We start from the raw sequence: 23,898 nt of genomic DNA, 5'->3' as shown, positions 1-23,898 counted from the left end.
TGTAAGTACTGACTCACACATGTCTGTCTAAGTGGGGGAGGGGGGTCAAAGCAGCAGGCAGTGTGAGAGGGGAAGGGAATCAGGTAGGGGCATCCTGTGTCAGAAGGGGGAGAGGAGCCATGAAGGGGCATGGGATGAATGTGTATCCGCAGCAGATTTCACCCTTCCAATTTTCTTTTGTGGTTTTGATGCAAAATTTTGTGCGGATCGTCCGACTGAAACAAGAGCTGTTTTCCACTACTTGGGCACAGACCCAAAGACCAGTTTCACACGGATGATAAGGCAGAATTATGAAGCCCAGGCTTTTTAATGGTTTCTTTCACATTTTCGATGTTTTCACTGATGTGATGTTGCGTTCTGCTCTTTTTTATCACCTATGTTTCCCTATGGAGCCTTCGTTTTATCGTATCGCACGAACTTTTAGTTCAATGTGATTTTTAACATTAGAAAGTCCTATTGTCTTTCTCGCAAGAAAACTGCAAACGACGGCGATGTTTTTGTGAAAAAAAGCATCGCTGACGCTCAGACATCTCCATGGGAAAAATTGCAATATTGCTGCAATTTTGCGTTCGCCCTTGTAAAACTAGCCTAAGGGCATAGGGAGGGGGGCCCAAGCTGAACTTCTGCACCGGGGCCCATGAGCCTCTAGTTACGCCCCTGTTGCACAGTGATCCCTCCTCTATCGTGGGGGTTACGTTCCAGAGACTCCCGCGATATATGAAAACCTGCGAAGTAGTGGTGTTATATTCACACAAATCAATCTGTCAGGTGAACTGCCAAACGATCACAAAAGTGAACGAATCATGTGCTTTTTAGCGACGGCAGTTTACTCACAACGAACAAACAAACAGCATGCTACGATCAGTGAGACAATCAGCGCCTGATACAGAACACATTCCATCAGCCAATAGTGTGCTGTGTACAATCTCGTGTTGGCAAGCGCTAGTGGTGTACTGTATTTCCTGTATGTACTGCAAAATTCCGCGATATAGCAAAAAACTCTGCGAAAACAGAATTATATACGGTCTATCTAAAATTCGCGATCCACTGAAGCCGCAATCATTGAACTGCGATATAGCGAGGGATCTCTGTACTTTTTGCACAAGCAAATTGCTCGCATTTGCGGATGCAAAAAACCATGCAATGATGCTTTTAGCCATTGAATTGGCCAATTAGTTTAATAAGTTCAATATTTGCTCTTTCTCGGCACAGGAAAATATAGCATGCTGCATATTTTTTTGCGCAACCGAAATGTTCATGCCAAATACGCTGAAGTGAACAAACCCATTGAAATAAATGGGTTCTATTCTCTACATATTGTGTGAGCATATACACAGGCAAATACACCCATAAAAACACAGGCCTAAGGGCTTACTCAGACGAGTGTCATTTTAACGCTCAGATAGCTGCGCTATAACCGCATTATAGCTGCGCTAAAACAGTGGGGCCATATGAGCGTTAAATCAGGTGAATGAATAGCAGTCCTGAGCACAGTGCGAATGCTGTTAGTGAGTATGCCGCTTCGCCCCCTCCCTTTGCCAGCCGGCTCCCATAAAAGTCTATGGGAGCCCCCGGCACTGTGTGGTCAAAAGATGGGACATTTCCTTTCTTTTGACGGTGAGAAATATCGGCGTCTTTTGAGAGATTTCCCTGCAAGTTTATTACATGTCTGATGCGTTTTTACATTAAAAACGCACAACTTGAAACCGTTTTACTTTTCTTTTTCCTATATACGAAAAAAATCCACGAATAGTTCCAATAATAAATTGCTAGAAAAGCTCATCACAGTTGCATGCAAATCGCAGGACATGCCAGTGCTATGCATTTTTTTCATGCTTCAACAGAAATAATGAGTGATTCTTGAACATGCTGCGATTTACCCAAGAGAAAAATCACTCCTGTTTATTAACCCATTGTAATCAATGGGCTCTTTTCACGTGTGACTTCTGTCCACCGCAGAATCATACAGAACTCGCTTGTGAAAAAGGCCTGTGTAAATGCAGCCTAATATGGTTTATAAAAAATCATTGAATGGCCGAGAGCTGCCTGTAATTCGCTGAGCACCTCAGACAATCAGAAGTAGCTCTTTCAGCAGGCGGAGTTGCAGAGTTGGGGACAACGGAGACAGGACATGGCTGAGCCCCGGCAGCTAAAGAAAAGTGAGTATGTTTTTGTTTTTTTTACACCAGTTTGGGTTGTTTTTCAGGGAAAGTCTTATAGGCTGCCCTTCCCTGAAAAACAATTAAGGGGTGCGGGCAGCTGGATCCTCTACAGCAGCTGTCATCTGTGACAGCTGCAGTAGGGAATTCTTCATTCCCTGCCGGGATGAAGAAAACATCTGCTGCATGTGGCAAATGTGTTCTTCATACCCGCAGGGGACACGGCAGCCCAACTAAAATACTGGTAAAAAAAAAAAAAACTGGCATCGTCCTGGCCGGAAAAATACCGGCCAGGCCGGTGAATTAGCGGCTGGGTGGCAACCCTAGTTTGTAGTTAATCCTTAGAATAAAATATAAGAAAACCAGATTGGATAGAATATAAATCAGTAGGTGAAGTCAACAAAAAAATGATTTGTTAGGAAAAAAAGCTGAATGTATTCATAAAATAGCTGAAAGTGGATTGTGGAAGGAATTACGAGGTTACCATCGCCATCTGCTAAAACACTTTGATTACTACTTCATTACTATTTTTGTATATGTGACTATTGTTCAAACCACTGTAATGGCTGCAGGTAACTTTGTTCAGATATATACATGAGACATAATATCTGTACTTATCTAACATGTTGGAGCAAAATAAATGTTTTCTTATCAACAAAGCCTATTTATTTTAAGTTTTTTTTAAGTGTAACTCAGTTTTCAGCAAGTTTTCGAAAATATAACAAGTTCTCCTTACCCTCTCATTTGACACTTTTTGCACCTGTTTTATTACCCAGGAAATAGCCAAAGGCAAGAAATAGCCTAATGGTTATACCCTCCGAAACACAGAACAATAAAAATGTATACTTTATTAACATATATGCACTCAAAGAAAGACACTTTAAAATAAAGCAGTAAGTGGTGGAATAAGATCATGACTAGGTCCATAAAAGAACAAAGTGTATATTAGCTAGGCAGGCTAAGCATGGTTTATTTCTGTTCCACACACAAACTATGGAATATTATTTCTTATGGTTTAATCTTGGAGCAGAAGGTTTTCTAAACCCAGACAATAGTTTCATTGCTATAGAACTCACCTTAAAGCAATTAGGATTTACAGTAATTGTCGGCATAGTTAGAATGCAGCGGCCTCTTAAGTAGGAAAGTCATGCTTTAGAGATTACATTTTAATCTTCAAAACACTAATTAAAGTTTTGTTGGATTGCTCAAATCCTTTCCATTGAATAGACATTTATTTTTGTGGGCAGTGATTTTAACTAGATTTATAAAATTTAAAGGAGACTTGCCCTATTGTCTCTATGGAAGATGTATCTAAGGTGCCAGTACATGTGTTTATCTTTATCAAAACACAGGCAGAGAAAAATTGATTGCAAGACACACATGGACTTGTCAGTTCAATCCAGGTGTTAGTTAGCAATCAGCAGAGCACCACCTCCACCAGTGTGGAGAAACACTGTGTCTACTGGTATGCTAGCAGTATAGTTGGCCATCTGGTTAAGGTATTTAGGCTCACGGCTATTCATCCTGACTCTCCCATAGACATGCTTGCTCAGCCAAGGGTGCATGTTTTTTCAATATGTAGAGGGAAATTTTTGTTATGCCTTTAATCAGTACTTATTTATTTCTCTATTTGATCTTGCTTCCAAATTGGCCTACATCTCAGGCATTCATGTGTGACGTCCTTTTTCAGATTGTTATTTGAAATGATGCATTCCCCAAATTTGTCACCATACAGCTATAAAAAGTTATGTAAAAACATACTGATGTGTGTAGCTTTCTGTGAATTAATTTAAGAATTTACATTTCTCGCAATACAAGTTGAATGCGCCATTGCAACATGCTAACAAAATCCTCAACAGGCTGCACAGCATATCCCAACCAGTGGGTTGTCACATGTAGACACATTTAAAGCACAGCTAACTTTTCAGATGACTTTTCACTTTTGAGTTTTCAAAATAAGCTGTAATGTGTGTACATGAAAAATGACACTATTTCTGGCCATGATGTGATTTGTATCCTGCATTTTCCCTCTCTGTAGGCTGCATCTCTGATTCTCAATTGTTTCAGAACAAGTGAGAGTAGCCTTGCTGTTATGCTGTCTTCCATACACTGCAAATTCTGTTCTCTAACTATCTGTAACAACCACGGACATAACATCATCATGTAGGGCAGTGTACAGCAGTACTGGGCAGTGGAGATGTAAATAAACAGCAGTAAACAACTTACTATTAGCTTCAGCAGTGTTTGTGCCTCTGTCCTTCCCCATTTCCCTTTGCTCTCATCGAACAAAATAACCCAACCCCTTACTTAATTTCCTTTCCCCAATAGCAGACATAATGTCACTTGACATCAAGCCATGGACAGCAAGTTAAGAGGAATAAAAACCCTCTATTTGGCAGCACTTTAGAGTGATTTTTCAGCACAAACATGTAATTCCAGGTAACATAAACTACAACTACACTTTTGCTAGTTATCACACTGGCTATAATATAAGCACAAGTTGTTAAAAAAGTTTAAAAAGTCTATGACTATTTAACTTATACATTTCATAACAGAGTATTGCAAAATCATGGTTTTTTTCAAAGCTTATTATTATCTGATGTTACACATCTTGGGATATGTTGAGTCAAGAGAAAAGCTAAAGAATGGCATATCAATGTTCTACTTATTTTGTAAATTAAACAAGTCCCCAAACACACCCTTTCTAAATGTTATGTCAGGTCTAGCACATAGCAATAGAAATACTGAGGTGCAGCTAAAGAAATTTACTAAGGATTGTGTTAAAAAAAAGAACATTTTTATTTGTAAAAACAAAAATTTCATCTGCAATAAAAAAATTATGAAACAAAAAGTAGAGAAAATCATATCTTCACGTAATTGCAAACAGAGCTTTTCAAACTGACACCATGAGAACAAGAATTACTCCTGGGTCACAAGTATCACATGAGTAAAATACAGTATGGTTTCATAGTAAAAGTCACATAAATGTCAATATTAAAGATCATAAAGAGTACATTTCTCAATAATTGGAATTATGGAATTTCTGTAAAAGCTGCAAACATTTTAACTCTCGTCATGTTTAAGGTTGTCTTTTACATGAGATTGGTGAGAATCTTGAAAAGGATACAATTTTAAAAGAAATTAAGATATTAGCTCAATTCTTACAGTTCAAGTTGCCTTCTCAGCAATGGCTCAGTTTACTACCTAATTCACCAGAATGTAGTAAGTGATCCGAGTCACCGAGTGTTGATTTGTGCCACTTTTGACCAGTTAGATACAATTTTTGCTTGTCATGCTTAGGCATACATCTTTACATAGAAAATTGAATTAGGTAGGCAAAGCATGCCTAAGGGCTCAGTCACACGGGTGCATCGGCACCCGCACATCGGCGCCGATGCGCCCGTGTGACTGACAGTTAAAAGACGGCCGTACCTGAAGACGGCTGTCTCTCTCCAGCGCTGATGAAAGAACACATGACCGGCAATGAAGCCGGTCACATGTTCTTTCCTCCGGCACTGCAGAGAGACGGCCGTCTTCAGGTACATCCGTCTCCTTCCTGCAGTAACACGGGCGCCAGTGCGCCCGTGTGACTGAGGCCTAAGTGTAACATGACTCATCTATATATGATGCCTAGAGAAACCTTCAGACATTCCCCTATTTAAGGGGAGCACAAATGCAATAGGCTGGTTGGGCAAAGCTGAATGTGAATGCTATTGGAAGCAGCTGTTGGCAAACAACCCTTTTACTTAAAGCTATCTAATATCTATAGCAAGCTTTAGACCACATAAAAGCACATATTATCACATTAATGTTCTTCATAGCTCCACTCTTAATGTATATAGCCAACGTATGTTTGTACAATATGAAAGGTCATCTATTAGTATCCTGGAAAATTTCAAGCCAATGGAAAAATATATTTATCCTGACTTTCTTAGTCATATGTAGACAGCTTCTGTAGGCTTCTTTAGGATCTGAGCAGGGGTGTAACTATAGGAGACGCAGGGGATGCAGTTGCACCCCGGCCCAGGAGCCTTAGGGGGCCCATAAGCTCTCTCCTTCCATATAGGGAGCCCAGTACTATGAATAAAGCATTATAGTTGGGGTCCCTGTTACGGATTTTGCATTGGGGCCCAGAAGCTTCAAGTTACGCCTCTGAGCAGCATGATTTATGTATGGGAACAGGATAGAGCCCTCCGAGCTCAACTTTTGCACCCGGGTCCCTGAGCCTTTAGTTACGCCCCTGAATCTAAGGATATATGAATCTTAGTAGTCTCCAAATGTAGTACCATGCCACTTTTCTCCATACATTTTATAATTATGTTGATTTTAAGTAGGTACAGTATAGTATGTTAAAAACAATCTAATGGCAAATGGATGAATAGTCTTTAGGATTTAGATGGACAGACAAGAGCTGTTGTATCATATACTGTACTGTATGGCTTTCAGATTTCGGTAGGTACAAGAAGTGACACCTAAAAACATAAAAAAAACGCTGCATTCATTTCTGTATAGACTTGTCACAGGTTCTTATTGAGCCAGTTTAAGTAATTGTCCGCTATACGATGTGCTATAGAAAGATCAAATGGCCAACTGCTGAACAAAAGTATACCATGAAACGTGCTGTCATAGTGTTCATGTACTACCTGTACCCCAGCTTTTCTAAGTCTTGAGACATACATAAAGCCATCATCTCTTAGCACATCATACATGCATGTAATTAAATACGTCAATGGTAGACCAATTAACTTTTCATCTTCTGCCAACAGAGGAGATGCTCTCACATCCACAAGTCCTGGGTACTTTTTAACAAGCAGCATATTCTGGTTGGTAGGCATATTGTAAAGGTGATTCTTTTTTAGATGTTCAGGCAATAAACTGCTCCAGTTAACATACTTATATAAATGAGCATCTTCAGATGGTATATGTGTGTTAGTATACATTGCTTCAAAAAGTGATCGATCTGTGGTAAAGTATTCACTCCAGAAACGGACCATGAGTGTCTTGGAGAGTATAGGCATGTGGCCATTTTCTCTGTAAGATGGAGTATCAAGATCAAGGTCTTGGAGAACTGGATATAGTAATGCTTGAATCTTGATTTTCACATTGACTTGTGGGTCACGAAGCAGCTGTAAAAATCAAATCAATGTTTTAATAAACAAATTAGTGTCTGTATAGGAGTCAGCAACTATTTCATTACATGTGGAGTCAACATGTTTATTTTTGTTAAGAACATTGACATAGTTGTGAAAGTTTAGATCTCATTGAAATGTTTCAAAATCTATTTTGACAAGCTAAAAAGCAAGGCACAAGACAATGGTATAGCTTTTCCATATTGTATATGAGGGCTATAGATGTTTTTGAATACTGTTCCAAAGCCGTATAGTTAAAGATGACAAATCCATACATGCTGTCACAAGAAGGTTTGCTGTGTCTCCCAGCACAGTCTCATGAGTATGGAGCAGACATCAGGATACAGGCCATTACACAAGGAGAGCAGGACAGGGCCGTAGAAGGGCAACAACCCTGCATCAGGACTGATATCTGCTACTTTGTGAGAGGAGGATCTTCAGTGAGTTACTGGTTTGCATGTTTCTGACCAAACAGACTCCATGAGGGTGGCATCAGGGCCCGATGTCCTGTAGGGATACCTGTGCTGACAGCCCAACACCATGCAGCTCGATTGGCATTCTCCAGTGAGCACCAGAATTGGCCAGGTCATCACTGGACCCCCGTTCTTTTCACAGCTAAGATCAGGTTCACACTGGGCATGTTGACATATGTAAAAGTGTCTGGAGGTGCTGTGGTTCAACGAGATCCCATGTGTGATTTTAGTGTTCCTTTATTTTTTGGAGGACTGCATGTCATACAGAACCCTTGAGAAAAAACTTCTGTGTGCCCTCACAGAAGTACAACTAGATATGAGTGACTTATTATGAATCCATACAACTCAGATCGATAATATGACAACGTGCATAAAGCCAAAGTTAGACAAATTATCAGGTTACATGAGTATTACAGAACTAATGTTGGAGTCATACCATTTGTGCTATAGCAGTAGCCAAATTCCCTCCAGCGCTGTCTCCAGACACAGCTATCCGATTAGGATCTACAGAATATGTTTTTAGAGTCTTTTCTTGCATAAAAAATTTAACTACATTGTACACATCATCAAACTGGATTGGGAAGTGAAACTTTGGTGCCAGCCGGTAACTGTGTAAAAACAAAATTCATATTAAATGCAAGATATCAAAGGGCTTTCCAGATCTAAAATCAAATGAAACATTTTCAAGTTAAATTAGAAAGAAAAACCTCTAAAATCTCTAAAAAAAAAAACCTAACACAGATGTTGTTATAAGCAAGTGAGAGGATGCACTGTTGATTATTAGAGATGAGCGAACGTGTTCTAAACGAACACTTACGCACCCAGACACCGGCTTTACCGAGGACTTCAGTGTCCGCGCGTAAAGATTCGGCCGGCGCCGGGGGGCGGGGAGAGGCGCGGCGGCGCGGGCGGCAGCAGCGGGGAACAGGGGGGAGCCCTCTCTCTCTCCCTCTCCCCCCCACTCCCCGCCGCACCCCCCCGCGCTGCCACGGCGACCCCCAAACTTTTTTCGCCCGAGCACGGAATTGCTCGCAAAGTTCGGTGCTCGGGCGAAAAGGGGCGGAGCCGAACACGTTCGCTCATCTCTATTGATTATGTCTCAATATCATTTTTGGTTTTTCAACATTTTATTGTTCTCAGTAAGAGAGACCAATTAGTCTTGTAGATAGGATAGCTTTTAATGGCTAACAAAAATATTTTATGTTATAGCAAGCTTTTGAACCTCTCAGGGTGCTTCCTCAGGCTAAATGAAATAGTTCTGAAGAGGTATATATATATATATATATATATATGTATATATATATATATATATATATATATATATATATATATACACACACACATGAAAAGGCAGAAACATGGTGTGATTAATTTGCACTTAAAAAATATTAGAACGGGATGAATAGAGAAGTAAATACTTAGACCACTGATAAGGAATGTGAAAGTTTTATGGCCTCTTCTGATCTATTTCATTTAGCCTGAAGAAGGACCCTGATAGGTTCGAAAACTCGCTATATTATCATATATTTTTGTTAGCCATTAAACGGTATCATATCTACAAGACTACTTGGTTTCTCTTACTGTTAAGAAGCACATTTTCCTCTAATGGCTAACACGGTACTAAACTTTTTTCATTTTACCTAATAGAGGATACCAGAATGTACCATACACAAATTGAACTGAAACATCTTCTAAAGAAATTGGCACAACTGGACAGCAGCATTTTCTTTTTAACAAGATGCAAGAAGGAACATTTAATCCCCACAGAACTTTGCCTAAGGAATCCCATTCTGCAAACCTATAATATTTTTATGCACAATGTCTGTGCTACAGGACTTCAGAGAGACTGCAGAACCACCTGATTCATGTCTTCTACAGTACCAAGAAAAAGCCCCTTATTGGAACTGAAAATGCAATGCTATTACACAATACTATGGTTGTGCCTAATCAAAAACACGGAAAATATACTTCAAAGACTTTGACTCAGATCAGGCCTGTACCCAAACACTGATCAGGAACACTCCAAGTCCAGCAGGATAGAACAAGACCCCTAATAGGACACAGACACCAGTAAAATCAGCTGTGTTATCAATCTGTCATCTCACAACCCTACTAATGTGAAGCTCAGTGTTCTCTCCAGGGGATTTTCATTCTATCCTACTAAAAGGCTTGACAAAACAGAACTCTGCAGTGACGTGGAGAAATATTTCAGGAGACTAAGACTGAAAGAGTTCTTCCATGAGAAAGAAGACACAAGACTTTCAAGTACTCAAATGCAGTAGAAAATAGGGACCAAGAAGAAGTCTGATTGGACACACCCACCTGGCCACAAACCCCACTTTGGAAAAATATATAGACTCCTTTAGACATGAGGTGCAATCTACTATGCTGGACAAGCAGAAAAAGGAAGCATTTATTATCAATATGCAGTCAAGAAGGGCCACCTATGCACTCAAAAACAACAAGGAGATCACTATTAAACCTGCAGATAGAGGTGGGGCTATAGTCCTCATGAATACATAAGACTACACAAAAGAAGAAGATGACAGAGAGCTGACGTACACCAGATACTACACTAAACTAGATAAAGACCTGACTCAAAATATGTGAGGGAATTGAGAAGGGTCATCAGAAGTCTGTATTTCAGCTCCACAAAATGTTTAGACTTGATACCGGAGAACACTAGGGTTGATGTATTCTACATGCTTCCTAAACTACACAAAGCTGGCAACCCAGAGAGGCAAATTATCCCAGGTGTGGGAACCTTCACTGAAAAAATCTCAGGATAGGCAGGTGTTCTCAAATCACTGGTGAGAATTACAAACAGCTGCTTGCAGGACATCATGGACCTACTGAACAAACTGTCAACCATAGGTCCCCTCCCTGATGGTGCCATCCTGCCACCATGGATGTGGAATCCTTATACTCCAAAAGCCCACAAGAAGATGAACTGACTGCCTGCCAGGCACACCTTGAGGCCAATGGGATTGCCTCTGAATTGGTGTTACTACTCACAAGAATCATCCTCACACACAATTATTTCTTCTTTGGCCAAGAGATATTCCTGTAACTCACCAGAACCGCCATGAGCAGTAAAATGGCACCACAATATGTCAACCTTTTCATGGCAAAACTGGAGAGTGACTTTCTGGCCTCCTGCTCCAGTAAACCATTGGCCTACTTCCGTTACATTGACGACATCATAATCATCTGGACCAACACTGAACAAGACCTAATAAAATTCCATGAGAGATGCAATGCCTTTGACCCCATCATCAACCTGACATTAAGCTACGCGTATACAGAAATCAACTTTTTGGACACCACCATAAAAATTTAAAATAACTCAATACAGACATCCCTATACTGAAAACCGATTGATCGGCCAACATACCTCAGATGGGACAATTCCCATCCTAAACACATCAAAAAGTCCATTGTCTTAAGATATTCCCTGCAAAGGGAATTTGTTAAAGCCTTTCAGCATGCTAAAAGGCGAATAGCTCAATAAAAATACTATGGAAACAAAAAGTCCATCACCTACAGCCAGGCCATCAGATACAAACGGATCTGCTCCAACCTAACAGACAGGGAGGAACATTTACACCATCTTAAAAGGCCATTTTTAAATCAGGGCTACCATTCCACCTCAAATGATGACCAAACCACCAGAGCCACCAGGATAACCAGAAATCAACTACTCCAATACACAGAGAAGAAAGGAAATGGCCGGGTGCCTCTAGCAGTGATCTACAATTCACTGCTAGAGATACTAAGGAAAACCACAAAGAAACTCCTTTGAGGAACTTTATAATCAGGAGTGAATTACCCTCTGACACACAAAAAGGAACTTATACCTGTAATGTAAGAAGCTGCAAGACCTGCTCACATGTACTGACAACAGACAGGATACAAATTCCCAACATACAACAGAATTATAAGATCTCTGGGACATTCACATGTTCCACATCCAATGTTGTGTACCTGATCCTGTGTAGTGAATGTCCTGTTGGGGGCCTTTATGTTGGAGAAACAGTACAAAAACTTAGAAAGAGGATGAGGTCTGATCAGCACACAATCAAAGGAAGCAAGACAGAATTACCTGTGGCTAAGCATTTTTCTAGTCATGGACACAACATACAACATATGAAGGTTACTATACTAAAATGCAATTTCAAATCTCAGCATCACAGAAAAATGTCCTTGATACTTTCAAAAAAGGAATGAACCTTAGAGGGGGCTTTTTGCATTAGTGAAGAATATGAAAAATCTGGAGCAGAGATAAGACACAGGCCTGGTAACCCCCTAACACCAATTCATATGTATGTGTGTATATATATACACACACACACACACACACACACACACATATATATATATATATATATATTTTTTTTTCGAATCTATTTCATTTAGCCTGGGGAAGGACCCTGAGTAGGTTCGAAAGATCACTATAGCGTCATGTATTTTTGTTAGCCATTAAAAGGTATCGAATCTATAAGATTACTTGGTTTCTCTTACTGAGGACAATCACATTTGCTATACCAGCCAACACAGTACTAAACTTTTTCGGTTTCCAAAATGTATCCCCCAAGCTGAAAGCTCAGTGGAGAGTTGAAACGTGATGCAAGCTAACCCTTATTTATGACTACTTTATGTAAAGTGTGTGTCTCAATAGGACAGAGAAGTAACACATTTTATGGTGAAATCTAAATCGTCCATAGTTATCTTAAATGAATGAGGTTGAGACATTGCCCTTTCCTAGGTCTTCAATGAGTTAATACTACATGATTCTGTACATACACATGCACCTTTAGGTTAATGGTTAGCAATTTTGTTTGTATTTCAGCATGACTGGGGATCAAAAGTTTAATCATGCACATATTTGGTATCCCTGTTTGTAGTTTGAGAGGTCATAGTGTGAAACAAGGGACAGCAGCAATAATAACAGCTTCTGATAAGCAGACAGTACCTACTTAATTGACACAATTACGGCATTTAGCTTCTGTGCAGATAGTCTTGATAGTTGATCATACGGCTTCATGCCTGCAGGACACCAGAACAATAAACAAGGAACAAATTAATTCTTCACATGAGAAAATGATATAACATTGCACTCTATTAACAGACAATGACATTTTAGAAACCCGACGTTCAAGACTACTGTAAAGTACAGATGAAATACTTCATTGTACAGTTATGTGCTAGTTATATAAGTAGTCTCTGGCTTGGAATTTTACAGCTGCTATGTTTTACATTAGTTTTTTTCCCTTTTCACTATGATAGCAGAATACTAGTCTAACCTTGTCCCCTGGTTCACACCAAAGATCACTGGTACAGTGGGCAATGATCATGTTTCTGGACGTTGCATGTTTATTAAGGGTGCACTCAAATGTCACTGATTTGCTGCAACTTTTGTCACAGGTATTCATGCAAAACTGCAGCAAATTTCAACTCATCACACTATGTCTATTTTGCTGCACATTTGCGCACCAAAGGTACCACAGGAGTTTATGGGGGTGTGCAAAGGTGCACCCAATCCCCTACGCTATTTCACAGAGAAATCTGAAAAATTGGGGACTACTTAGGCTACACGACCTTTTAAATAACGGTACATCGTGGTCCTGCACCGATGTGAACAGTCCCCGTCAGTGCAATAGGTACAGTAAAATGTGCTAAAACGCATATTCGATAGCGCAATCTGCACTGTGCAAAAACCCATGCTATCACATGTATTTTTGTACATATGCCCGTGTGATGCTGACCCTTAAGGTGCATCAGTGGGGACTTCCTGTGGAATTGCCGCAGGTATTCCATTGCCGTATGCCCACAGAGATTCTGCCCTGTGAGAAGGTTCCCTAAGTCCTTCCTTTATATTTTTCATTTCTGATAAATCCACTTGTGGCTTTGGCCAAAAAAGAAACTACATAAAAAACTACCACAATAACCTATATGTAGAACCGCCATACAAGTGACTTTTTTCTCTCTCTAGCCTTTACTCTCCATTTAGAATGTAATCTTGTGAAGTTGTACTTTGGTTTTGTTTGCCTACTGTCCCTGTCTTACCTTTCAGAGAGACAGGATTAATTTGTATATCCTGTTTCCCAATGCAAATATGAGGCTGGAATAAACAAGGCAATATGCTGAGTTTACTGTTTTATACATGAAGCAGGTCAGGAATGCTATCTTTTTTCCTTAGGGCTCAGTCAGACAAGCGTGGTTTACACGCTGCTACAGCAACCAATAGGTTGCTATGGACGCGCTCACATGGACCCTTTTTAAAGCGCTGGATCTGCCCATCTAAAAAAGAACGGGCAGCGAATGCCGATTCGCCTGTCAGCTCTGTCCAGGGTGCTTACCATAGGCTCCTATGAAAACCGTGGAAGCAGGCTGCCCGCACCACGGACATGTGACTGGGCTGCTCCACAGAGCTAGAGACAACCCGGTCACGTGACCTTTTTCAAGATGACAGCAGCGTGGTTTACACATTGCTTAGCAGCAAGCTCGGCCTTAGGGTGCGGGCAGACGAGCGCATAAACGGCGCATTTTTGCGACCAAACGTATATACGTGACCATCTGAGGCAATGGTTTCGAATGTATTCGTTCACATGGGCGATTTTACGGCGCGTAAAAACGGCAACCCGAAAAAAAAACGGAACATATGCGACCGAAATACGCGCCATGATCGGTGAAAAACGTTCTCTCGGGCGATTATACGTTGCGCTCGTGCGAACGTAAATACGCCTACGCTCGTCTGCCCGCACCCTTAGGGAGAGCACCTAGGTTAGTGATTGGGGAGACTTATAAGGCCATTCATGCTCTTCTGGGTAATATACATGAAGCAAACACATGTGTTGTATTAGCAGCTAACTAGCTTAATTTGCATGTATTTAGAAAACAGCAGGTGGTCTGTTCTCTAAACACATCACTATTGTTCTCCAGGGGGACATCTGCTGAAAGAATGTTATCAGTGCTGCCCGCAGAGAACTCTTATTAGTCCTCATGGATTGTAAGCTGAGCTGAACTCGGTGATGGACGTAAAGTGCTCGGTAAGTGCACGATGGGCACACACTTACACACAGCGATTATCGCTCAAAAGATGGCTTTTGAAGGAATTTTGAGCAATATTTGTTGTATGTAAAAGGGCCTTTAGGGCACGTTTTTCATCCTGTTTTTCTTTTTTAATAAAAAAAGCAGTACGAGAAACTTATTTTATCTTTATTTCAGCTCATTAAATTCAATGTGCTTCAAAATCTATTTTAATGCCCCATTTAGTGTCCCATTTCTAAGAATTTAATCTTCTTTGTCAGCCAAGAAACCCTTCCTCTACAGGACTGATTATTAACGGATTTAATTGAATTTTTCATCCAGATGGATGAAAAGCAGAAAGAAAAAGGGTGCATTAGGTGGTCATAGAGAAAGGTAAGATGTATAATGCCATAAAATCTGACTGAATGGGAAAAAGTCTCCTCTAGCGAGGTAGGGGTGACTTCACATGTACCAGAATATTCCATAAAATGCTGTGGAATATTCCACTGTTAAAATTCACACCAAATGTAGAATCTAATTAGTTTACAACGTTCTGCCCAAATATAACACATCTTGGATCACTTGCAAGTTCAACTCCTACAAAACGCCATAACTTTACACTATGTCTGCAGTATGCGGCACTCGTCAAAGACTTTAACACACCTTTTCATTCCATGGTTTTTCTTTTTTTTCTTTTTCTACACTGTAGATTCATATTGAAGGTATGGAAATACTATATGAAGAAGCACATATAGTATTAGGTAGTAAACACTAAATTGTTAACAAATCCAGAATATGTTTTATATTTTAAATTCTTCAAATAGCCCCCTTTTGCTTTGATCACAGCCTTCACACTCTATCAGTGAGCTACATGAGGTAGTCACCTGGAATGGTTTTCAATTAACAGGTATGTCTTGTCAAGAGTTAATTTTTTTGTCTTCTTAATGTGTTTGAGACCATCAGTTGTATTATGCAGAGTTAGGGTTGGGACACAGATCCATACAGTGTGTAGCCCTAATCAACTACTGTTCCAATTCAGATTATGGCAAGAACCACTCAATTTAGTAAAGAGAAATGACAGTCTATCATTACTTTAACACATGAAGGTCAGTCAATGCAAAGATTTTATGAACTTTGCATGTATACTCCAGAGCAGTCATGAAAATCATGAAATACTGTGATGAAGTAGGCACTCATGAAGACCGTCTAAGGAACGGAAGGCCAAGAATTACCTCTGGCGCAGAGGATATGTTCATTGGTTACCAGCTTCAGAAGCTATAAATTAATAGAACCTCAGATAAGATCCTACATAAATGCTTCCCAAAGTTCAAGTACCAGAGGCATCTCATCATCAACTGTTCAGAGGCCTTTATGGTCAAATTGCTGCAAAGAAGCCACTACTGAGGAACATCAAAAAGAAGAAGAAAATTGCTTGGGCCTAGAAACATGATATGCGGACAACAGGCCAATGCAAATCTGTGCTTTCCTCTGATGAGTCAAAATGTGAAGTTTTTGGTTCCAACTGCCATGTCTTTGGAAGGCACAGAAAACTACATGTTTGGTTCCTACCGTGAAGCACGAAGAAGGAGGTGTGAAGGGGTAGGGGTGCTTTGCTGGAAACACTGTTGGTGATTTATTTAAAATTCAAAGCCCACTTAACCAGCATGACTGCCAGAAGCATTCTGCAGTGACATGCCTGTCCATCTGCTTGGATTTAGTGGGACCATCATTGTTTTGCAAAAGGACAATGACACCAAACACACCGCCAAACCAGAGGCGTGACTTGAAGTTTCTGGGCCTGGATACAAACCCTGTAACAGGGCCACCAACTATAATGCTTTATTCATAGTACTGGGCTCCCTATATGGAGAAGAGAGGCCTTATGGGCCTCCTAAGGCTCCTTGACCTGGCTGAAACTGCATCCCCTACAGTTACGCCAGTGCTCCAAACTATTAAGTATGAGAGTGATGGAGTGCTGTTTCACATGACACGGTCTCCACTATCACAATCACAAGCCAAGTGAGATGGTTTGGGATGAGTTGGACCACAGAGTGCAGGAAAAGCAGCCAACAAGTGTTCAACAATTCTGGGAACTCCTTCAAGGGTGCTGGAAAATCATTCCAGGTGACTGAGTGAATGCCAAGCATTGGAAAGGTTGTCATTAAAGCAAAAGGGAGCTAATTTGAAGAATCTAAAATATAAAACATATGTTGGTTTGTTTAACAATTTTTTGTTTACTACTTAAAGGGATTGTTCGACTTCAATAGGGCTGAAGGAGTTAAAATAATAAACTGAAACATACTTAAAGGGGTTGTCCCGCGGCAGCAAGTGGGGTTATACACTTCTGTATGGCCATATTAATGCACTTTGTAATATACATCGTGCATTAAATATGAGCCATACAGAAGTTATTCACTTACCTGCTCCGTTGCTAGCGTCCCCGTCTCCATGGTGCCGTCTAACTTCAGCGTCTAATCGCCCGATTAGACGCGCTTGCGCAGATGGGTCTTTTCCCTTCGGCTCGGCAGCAGCGGCGTTCTGGCTCTGCCCCTTCTACACGTCATCGCGTAGCTCCGCCCCGTCACATGTGCCGATTCCAGCCAATCAGGAGGCTGGAATCGGCACACGTCATGGGGCGGAGCTACGCGATGACGCGTAGAAGGGGGGCGGAGCCAGAAAGCCGCTGCTGCCGAGCCGAAGGGAAAAGACCCATCTGCGCAAGCGCGTCTAATCGGGCGATTAGACGCTGAAGTTAGACGGCACCATGGAGACGAGGACGCTAGCAACGGAACAGGTAAGTGAATAACTTCTGTATGGCTCATATTTAATGCACGATGTATATTACAAAGTGCATTAATATGGCCATACAGAAGTGTATACCCCCACTTGATTTCGCGAGACAACCCCTTTAACCCTACGTAGCTGCCACGATCCAACGCTGCAGCCCTGCTCTGGTTTCAGTGGCTGTTATAATTACTGCTGTCACAGAAACTCAGGTGACTGCTGCAGCCAATAATCTAGCAGCTGCAGCAAATCTGATTATGTGATTGTGGTTTTTCTGCTGTGATTGGGGACTGAGGTACTAATTTGTTCATTTTTAATGAGATTGCTCTGTAATATTCCACAGTTTCTATAGTTCCTATACCTTTTTTCAACTAAAAAGAAGATGTGCAGAAAGCTGTGGTTTCCTATACAAAAATACTGTACGGTATAGTATAAAAAAATATGGGACCATATGGCCGTCATTCATTAAAAGCCAAGATGTATGATTTATAAGGACCGGACTGTTTTCCTCTCTTCTACAGTTCTACACTACAAAAGCTAGCATGCTGCAGCAGCACTTTAGTATTCAATATCATAAAAGCACGTGGTAGGTCAAATGACTACTGTAGTTCCCAACATACTGCAGGTATATTTACTTCCTTGCCTTTGTTTCCCTTTGTTATGCTCAGAATCAAAGTGATAGGGAATAAGGAAGCTGCTGTAGAAATTGTAAATTGGTCCCCCTGAGCATCCTCTGCCCTGAGGGCATTCCCAAATTAAATGCTTGCATCATATGACTGAAAATTCTACCTGGTTATGCCCCTTGAGATTGGAATACCATGGTGCTGATACATATCCTGACTACTTTATGGTAATGCAAATTATGGATTTCTCTGGGCACAGATAGTGTATCTATCTGAATACAAGACAGTGTTGTATAATATGAAATATTGAATATTCCAGGTTAGTCTTTACCCACATATTTTTTATACACTTATTTTTGTGCACTATCTGTTCTTAGATCAAAATAGATCATTAATGGTATATTTAATTTTTGCGCAAATACAAAAATCAATTAGCTGTACAGTTGGAAACAAATACCACACTTTAAATATAAACAGATTTTAGTAATCTTACCCAACCTAATATTACAGGGGCAAGGAGCTGACACAGAGGGCCGCTGTGCAATATCAATATATGGGCCCCTTGCTCTAAAATACTGTAGCTAATCATAGAACTCCCCGTATGTCCCTCTAGCCATCCACCAGTAAGGTTGTCAACCTCCTATTCAGTTTTTCCTAGACAACTGAATGAAAAATCATGGATAGCCCACCCACTTAGATGGGACAAGTCCCCAAATGCATTTGACCAAACAGACCTTAAGATTATTTATGACAGACCCCAGGGTTAGAGAAGTATTCCCATATCAGACATTTATGATATATCTACGGGAAATGCCGAAAATCTCCACCTGGGAAAAGCACCTATTTTGAAAACATGGATACCTTGTTCCTCTCCTACCAGAAGGACCTGTGATTGTGGCTGCCATCCTAGGACAGTGATTGTCCTAGGATGCCAGCCACATCTATTAGGCATTTAAGCCGTAGCCCAAGGATATCAAATACATGCTTGACATGGAAATAGACCTTTAATTATTCCCTTTAATCTAATTACAGCCCGGCAATTAGCAGAAATCCACATCTGTTTGCAGTGGACAGGCACTCTTAGGGCTCCTTCACACAAGCGTATTTTACTGTATTCTTGTGCGTGGAAAAAGCCCACGTACAAAAAAGCGGAGAATAGAACCCATTAATTTCAATGGGTTAATTCTCATCTCTCTTTTTTGCACACGCAGTTCTTGCGTGCACAAAAAAATAGAACCTGCTCTATTTTGTGCACATTTGCGCACCAAAAAGGCCCATAGAGGTCTACAGGAGGTACACAAGTACGCGCGAGTATGTGCAAAATGCTGCACATACCTGTGAACACTGACACCTCATTAATAGCCATTTAACCCCTTGCGTGGCACGCCCGGAAATTTTCCGGGACGAGCTCCACTGCTCATAGCAACATAGCCCGGAAGATTTCCGGGCTATGTATCACGATGGGAGCTGCAGAGCACAATGCTACAAGCTGTGACAGTGTGCTCTGCCTGCACAGACCCACATAGAGCAGTGCAGGACTTTGAAAAACCAGCAGAAGATATTGCCGATGTGCCGGCAATCTCCTGGTTTGTTTACAGGTTGCCATAGAGACCATCGGCTTGTCAGAAGCAAGCCGATGGTCTCTGTGGCAGGGAGAGCTGGTTGTTAGCTGTCAGAGGACAGCTAGGTACTAGCTCTTACAGCAGAGATCAGAGAAAACCTCCGATCTCTGCTGTGTTAACCCTTTACATGCTGCAGTCTATGTGACTGCAGCATGTAAAGGGCTGTCACTGCAGCATGTAAAGGGCTGTCACCATCGGACCCCTGGAATGTGATCAGGGGTCCTGATGGGTCCCTGTGGAAGTCCCCTAAAGGGACAAAAAAAAAAAAGAAAAAAAATTATAAAACAAAATAATAAAAACACTTGTCTCCTTTTACTTTGTAAAAAAATCAAAAATACAATCACACATGTGGTATCCATGCATCGTAATGACCCAAAGAAGGAAGTTAATGCATTATTTAACCCCTTAATGACATGGCCTCTTTTTTTCTTTTTTCCCCATTTCTGTTTTTCCTCCCTCCTGTTTAAAAAATCACAACTTGTCCCGTAAAAAACAAGCCCTTATATGGCCATCTCAATGGAGAAATGAAAAAGTTATGGCTCTTGAGACGCAACTGCAAAATTAGTTGAAATTCAATGATTAGACCATTTTAAAAAACCTGCCCTGGTGGGCACGACAGGGTGGTAGGAAACCCGCCACTCAAGGGGTTAAATCAGCGCAGGATGGTTCTCCCACCTGTGTGAACTAATGGTGCCTGCGCAAATACGCATGGTATTTGCAAAAAGGCTAGTACACAAAGTACTTTCGTTCTCTGCACAAATAAGTTACACATAAATGTATGTGATCGAGGGCAGTTTCAATCGAGCGTATTTGCTCATGCAACATCTGTGTGTGCAATATGCAGAGAATAGAAACCACTTTTAATTTACTTGATTCATCTTTACTGCTCGTTTTTGCATTAGCATTTCACGTGTGCAAAAAAAGATGCAACATGCTTTATTTTAGTGTGTATTTGCACACTAAAGGCCCTGAAACCTGTGTAATTGTGCAATACGCTGTGCAATTTTGCAGGAAATCAAACACATCTGGTACTAATTAGGCTGGACAACCTTTAAATGTATCCCATTGCACTAACGCGTGTGTTTTTGCGCTTACACTCTTGTGAAGCTGCCTTAACAGAGTCAGAGCTATTCTACACTATTTCTGTACATTCACATATGAAGAAATTAGAAATGAATGAGCCCATTACAGTCTATAGAATATTACTTACCTGCACTTCCTACGCACCATCCACCGCCGTGAATAAAGAGAACTGCTCTTCTTAGTGTGTCCGTTTGCCCTTTAGGTATATACACCCGGACTGGAACATTGCTAAACGATGTGTCTGTGACAGTAAGCTGGTTATCAGATGTGGGCCCTGTGTGTTCTATATGGGTTAAAAGCATCATTACTTCCATGTAATGCTTCACCCCAAACATCTCAGCCAAAGTACCCTGTGAGATAAAAAAGTACAAGTAAACAGGATAGAATATAAAAACATGCAAAAAACTGCCATAAGAAGATGCTGAAACTTGTTGAAGGTGCCGTGTGCTGTATGCAGCAGCCAAATTGTTTCTTGAGATTGTTTTTAGGTTTCTACAGAGCTCAATGCCCCATTACCTCTAGTCAGAGATGCCCATTGAAGCCAATGGGACATGTTTTTCAGTCCTTTCATTTTAGGAAATAGTAAGGATTTCAGTACAAGGTCCCATCACCACTGAAAATTCGGACTCTTTGATATGTCAAAAGCTTTTATAACTAGACCTGCAGTTTAAGAATTGCTTATCGAAAGTGAGTTGCCTCAATCTAACTTCATACAGAATTGTATGTTACAAATATGGAGCATGTGTGCAAAAGAGTAGCTTAGATTGTTGCGGGATTCAAGACACCGAGGCAGATTCTTCAGGAAGCATAGGAATTTATTTGTACCAGCACAGGCTCAGAGGACTATAATACAAAGTCTGAGCCCCGGACACAGCAGGACATACACCTTTATACACAAAGTTGATACAATCTATACAATCTTAATCACTTTCCTTATCTATAAATAAACTGATTGGTTACAATTTGCTACATTGCCGCACAAGCGCTTTAAGCTTCTCTTTACACAAACTGCTGTCTCATTTTCTTGCCTTTATTAGACATACTTTCACCCTCCATTTTATGGCATCTGCCCTCTTACTTGTGTAGTGGCCCAGAACACCATCCTGGTACCCTCCATAAATGTCATATATGTATTGTCTTATGTGGATGCACTGTGCAAAACCCTCATGTCATTTTCTGTATGTGTGTTGCACGGCTGTGGCGTCTAAAGGATTAACGTTCATAAAATCATTGCCTGTCAGCTGTGTCTGCTGAATGTATCTATTCTCTTGTGTCATGTGATATAAGTGAAGGTATAAATGTGAGTGTCTGAAAGTGGGAAGGCAGTTCTATCTTGTCTACCTGAGTGTGCTAACACAGAGCTTCATGGAAGCACTTTTAGCTTCCATGTAGTGAAAATGGAGGAAAAAGAGCAACATCCCATAGCATCTAGAGAAGGGATGTATTAGGAGTGAGTCCCAGCAACAGAGAGAGAGAGAGAGCAACCTCAGTTTCTAAAACAGGTACCCATTCTCACCACAGGCGTTTTCCTGTGCGTCTGTCTGCCAGTTAGGATCACCGCACAGAGGTACTTTATTGGCTAAGCCTCTTCTGAATAAGTGTTTTTACCAGAGTGTATGCGGAGTGACCCCTGCCTCCTTTCATCCTCCAGAGTCCTCCCAATCCAGGACCGGTGACATACAGATAGTTTGGACTGTAGGGCCGTATTGATCCTGTGTATCCTCCCTACCTCTGAGATATAGCCTGTAACTACTGCAAGTAAATTGTGCCTGTAATTACCTGTTATACAAGTTTATTTCAAGTAAAAGTTATACTGGGCCCTAAACATTCCTAGGGATCCGAGATACTAGACAGAAGTCTCTGTGTTATTTACTCCGCAGCATAGAATAATGGTGTGTGGGAACGGTGGCATCATAAGTAATATCTACTACAACCCCCCTCATCCCCTTTATTGGCACTCCCTGCCAATGGAATGTCAAAGCTTGGCATGCAATCTACACTAGCCTTAGCAGCATGTCCTCCTTCCAGGACCAAAACATGGTAAGTGCTACCTTGACACATCAGCACTTAACCCTCCCAGCTCTTCACGTTAGCTAGGTGCCCAGGGTCACTCCCATGGGGTGTTGCAGGTTTAGCTTTTTCTGGCATCACGAACAGGATCTAATCAGCGCTGCTAGCAGTGCCGAGCAGAGGAGTTGCAGCACTAACATGAGGAGGAAGGGGTAATTATATGGGTCTCAGGGGGGTGGGGGGCGCTATTACTTCTGGGGCTGATATATGGGATACTATCAGTAATAGTGTCCCCTATGTCGGCCCCAGTAGTAATAGCATTACTACTGGGGCCACTGAAACCCTGCCCCCATATGAGCAAAGCCCAGCCCCTGCCCCACCCCGCCCTGATGGGCCATGGAAAAATGGTCGTGCTTGAAGCCAGTCCCTGGTGCAAAAAAGGTTGGGGACCACTGGCCTATCCTGATGGTAGATCATCAAAGGATAGCCTGGAAAACCACTTTAATTGTGAATGTGCTTCTCTATGATTGTATCCAATAACATTATTGCTTATATACCTAATCTGCATATGAGTGCAAATCTTACAACATAGACAGCGTTTGTGAATATTTAGTATTTTGAACGATCATTACAAAGTGATGCAGCGGCCATCCAGAGTTGAGCACACTGTTTGCAGATACAATGTGCTACACGCATCACTGGTTGATCCAATTAAAGTGTGCCTTCCACCACTTCACATTAAGCTGGGCCTAATGGAAAACTTTGTCGTGGCTATGGATCAGAATGGAAATGGTTTCTAGTATCTGAAGGACAAGTTTGGAAAAACCAAAACAGAAGCCAAAGTACAAGCAGGATTTTTTTTTTTTTGTCGTGAAATCTGCGAATTTCTGAGTGATAACACATTCAGACCCACTTTGGGCACACTTGAACTCGCCACTTGGGATGCATTTATGCTAGTTGTGCAAAACTTTCTTGGCAACCATCAG

The 23,898-nt window shown here is 41.1% G+C and overlaps 1 protein-coding gene across 1 annotated transcript in view; it reads right to left on the bottom strand.

The window, feature by feature from the left end:
• Nucleotides 1–4,934: 4,934 nt before the first annotated feature.
• The window catches only part of AADAC (arylacetamide deacetylase), a 52,687-nt gene continuing 33,723 nt past the window's right edge, over nt 4,935–23,898 (bottom strand). The window contains exons 2-5 of the mRNA XM_066599947.1: nt 21,030–21,252; nt 12,738–12,807; nt 8,198–8,369; nt 4,935–7,285 (exon numbers count right to left, since the gene is read on the bottom strand). Of these exons, the coding sequence (XP_066456044.1) occupies nt 6,677–7,285; nt 8,198–8,369; nt 12,738–12,807; nt 21,030–21,252 (1,074 nt within the window). The 3' untranslated portion in view covers nt 4,935–6,676. The remainder of the gene's footprint in view (nt 7,286–8,197; nt 8,370–12,737; nt 12,808–21,029; nt 21,253–23,898) is intronic.

The sequence above is a fragment of the Eleutherodactylus coqui genome, chromosome 1 (assembly GCF_035609145.1).
Source record: "Eleutherodactylus coqui strain aEleCoq1 chromosome 1, aEleCoq1.hap1, whole genome shotgun sequence".
In the NCBI taxonomy this organism is placed as follows: domain Eukaryota; kingdom Metazoa; phylum Chordata; class Amphibia; order Anura; family Eleutherodactylidae; genus Eleutherodactylus; species Eleutherodactylus coqui.
The sequence above is the reverse complement of the archived record's forward strand: the minus strand, read 5'-3'. Positions and strand labels throughout refer to the sequence as shown.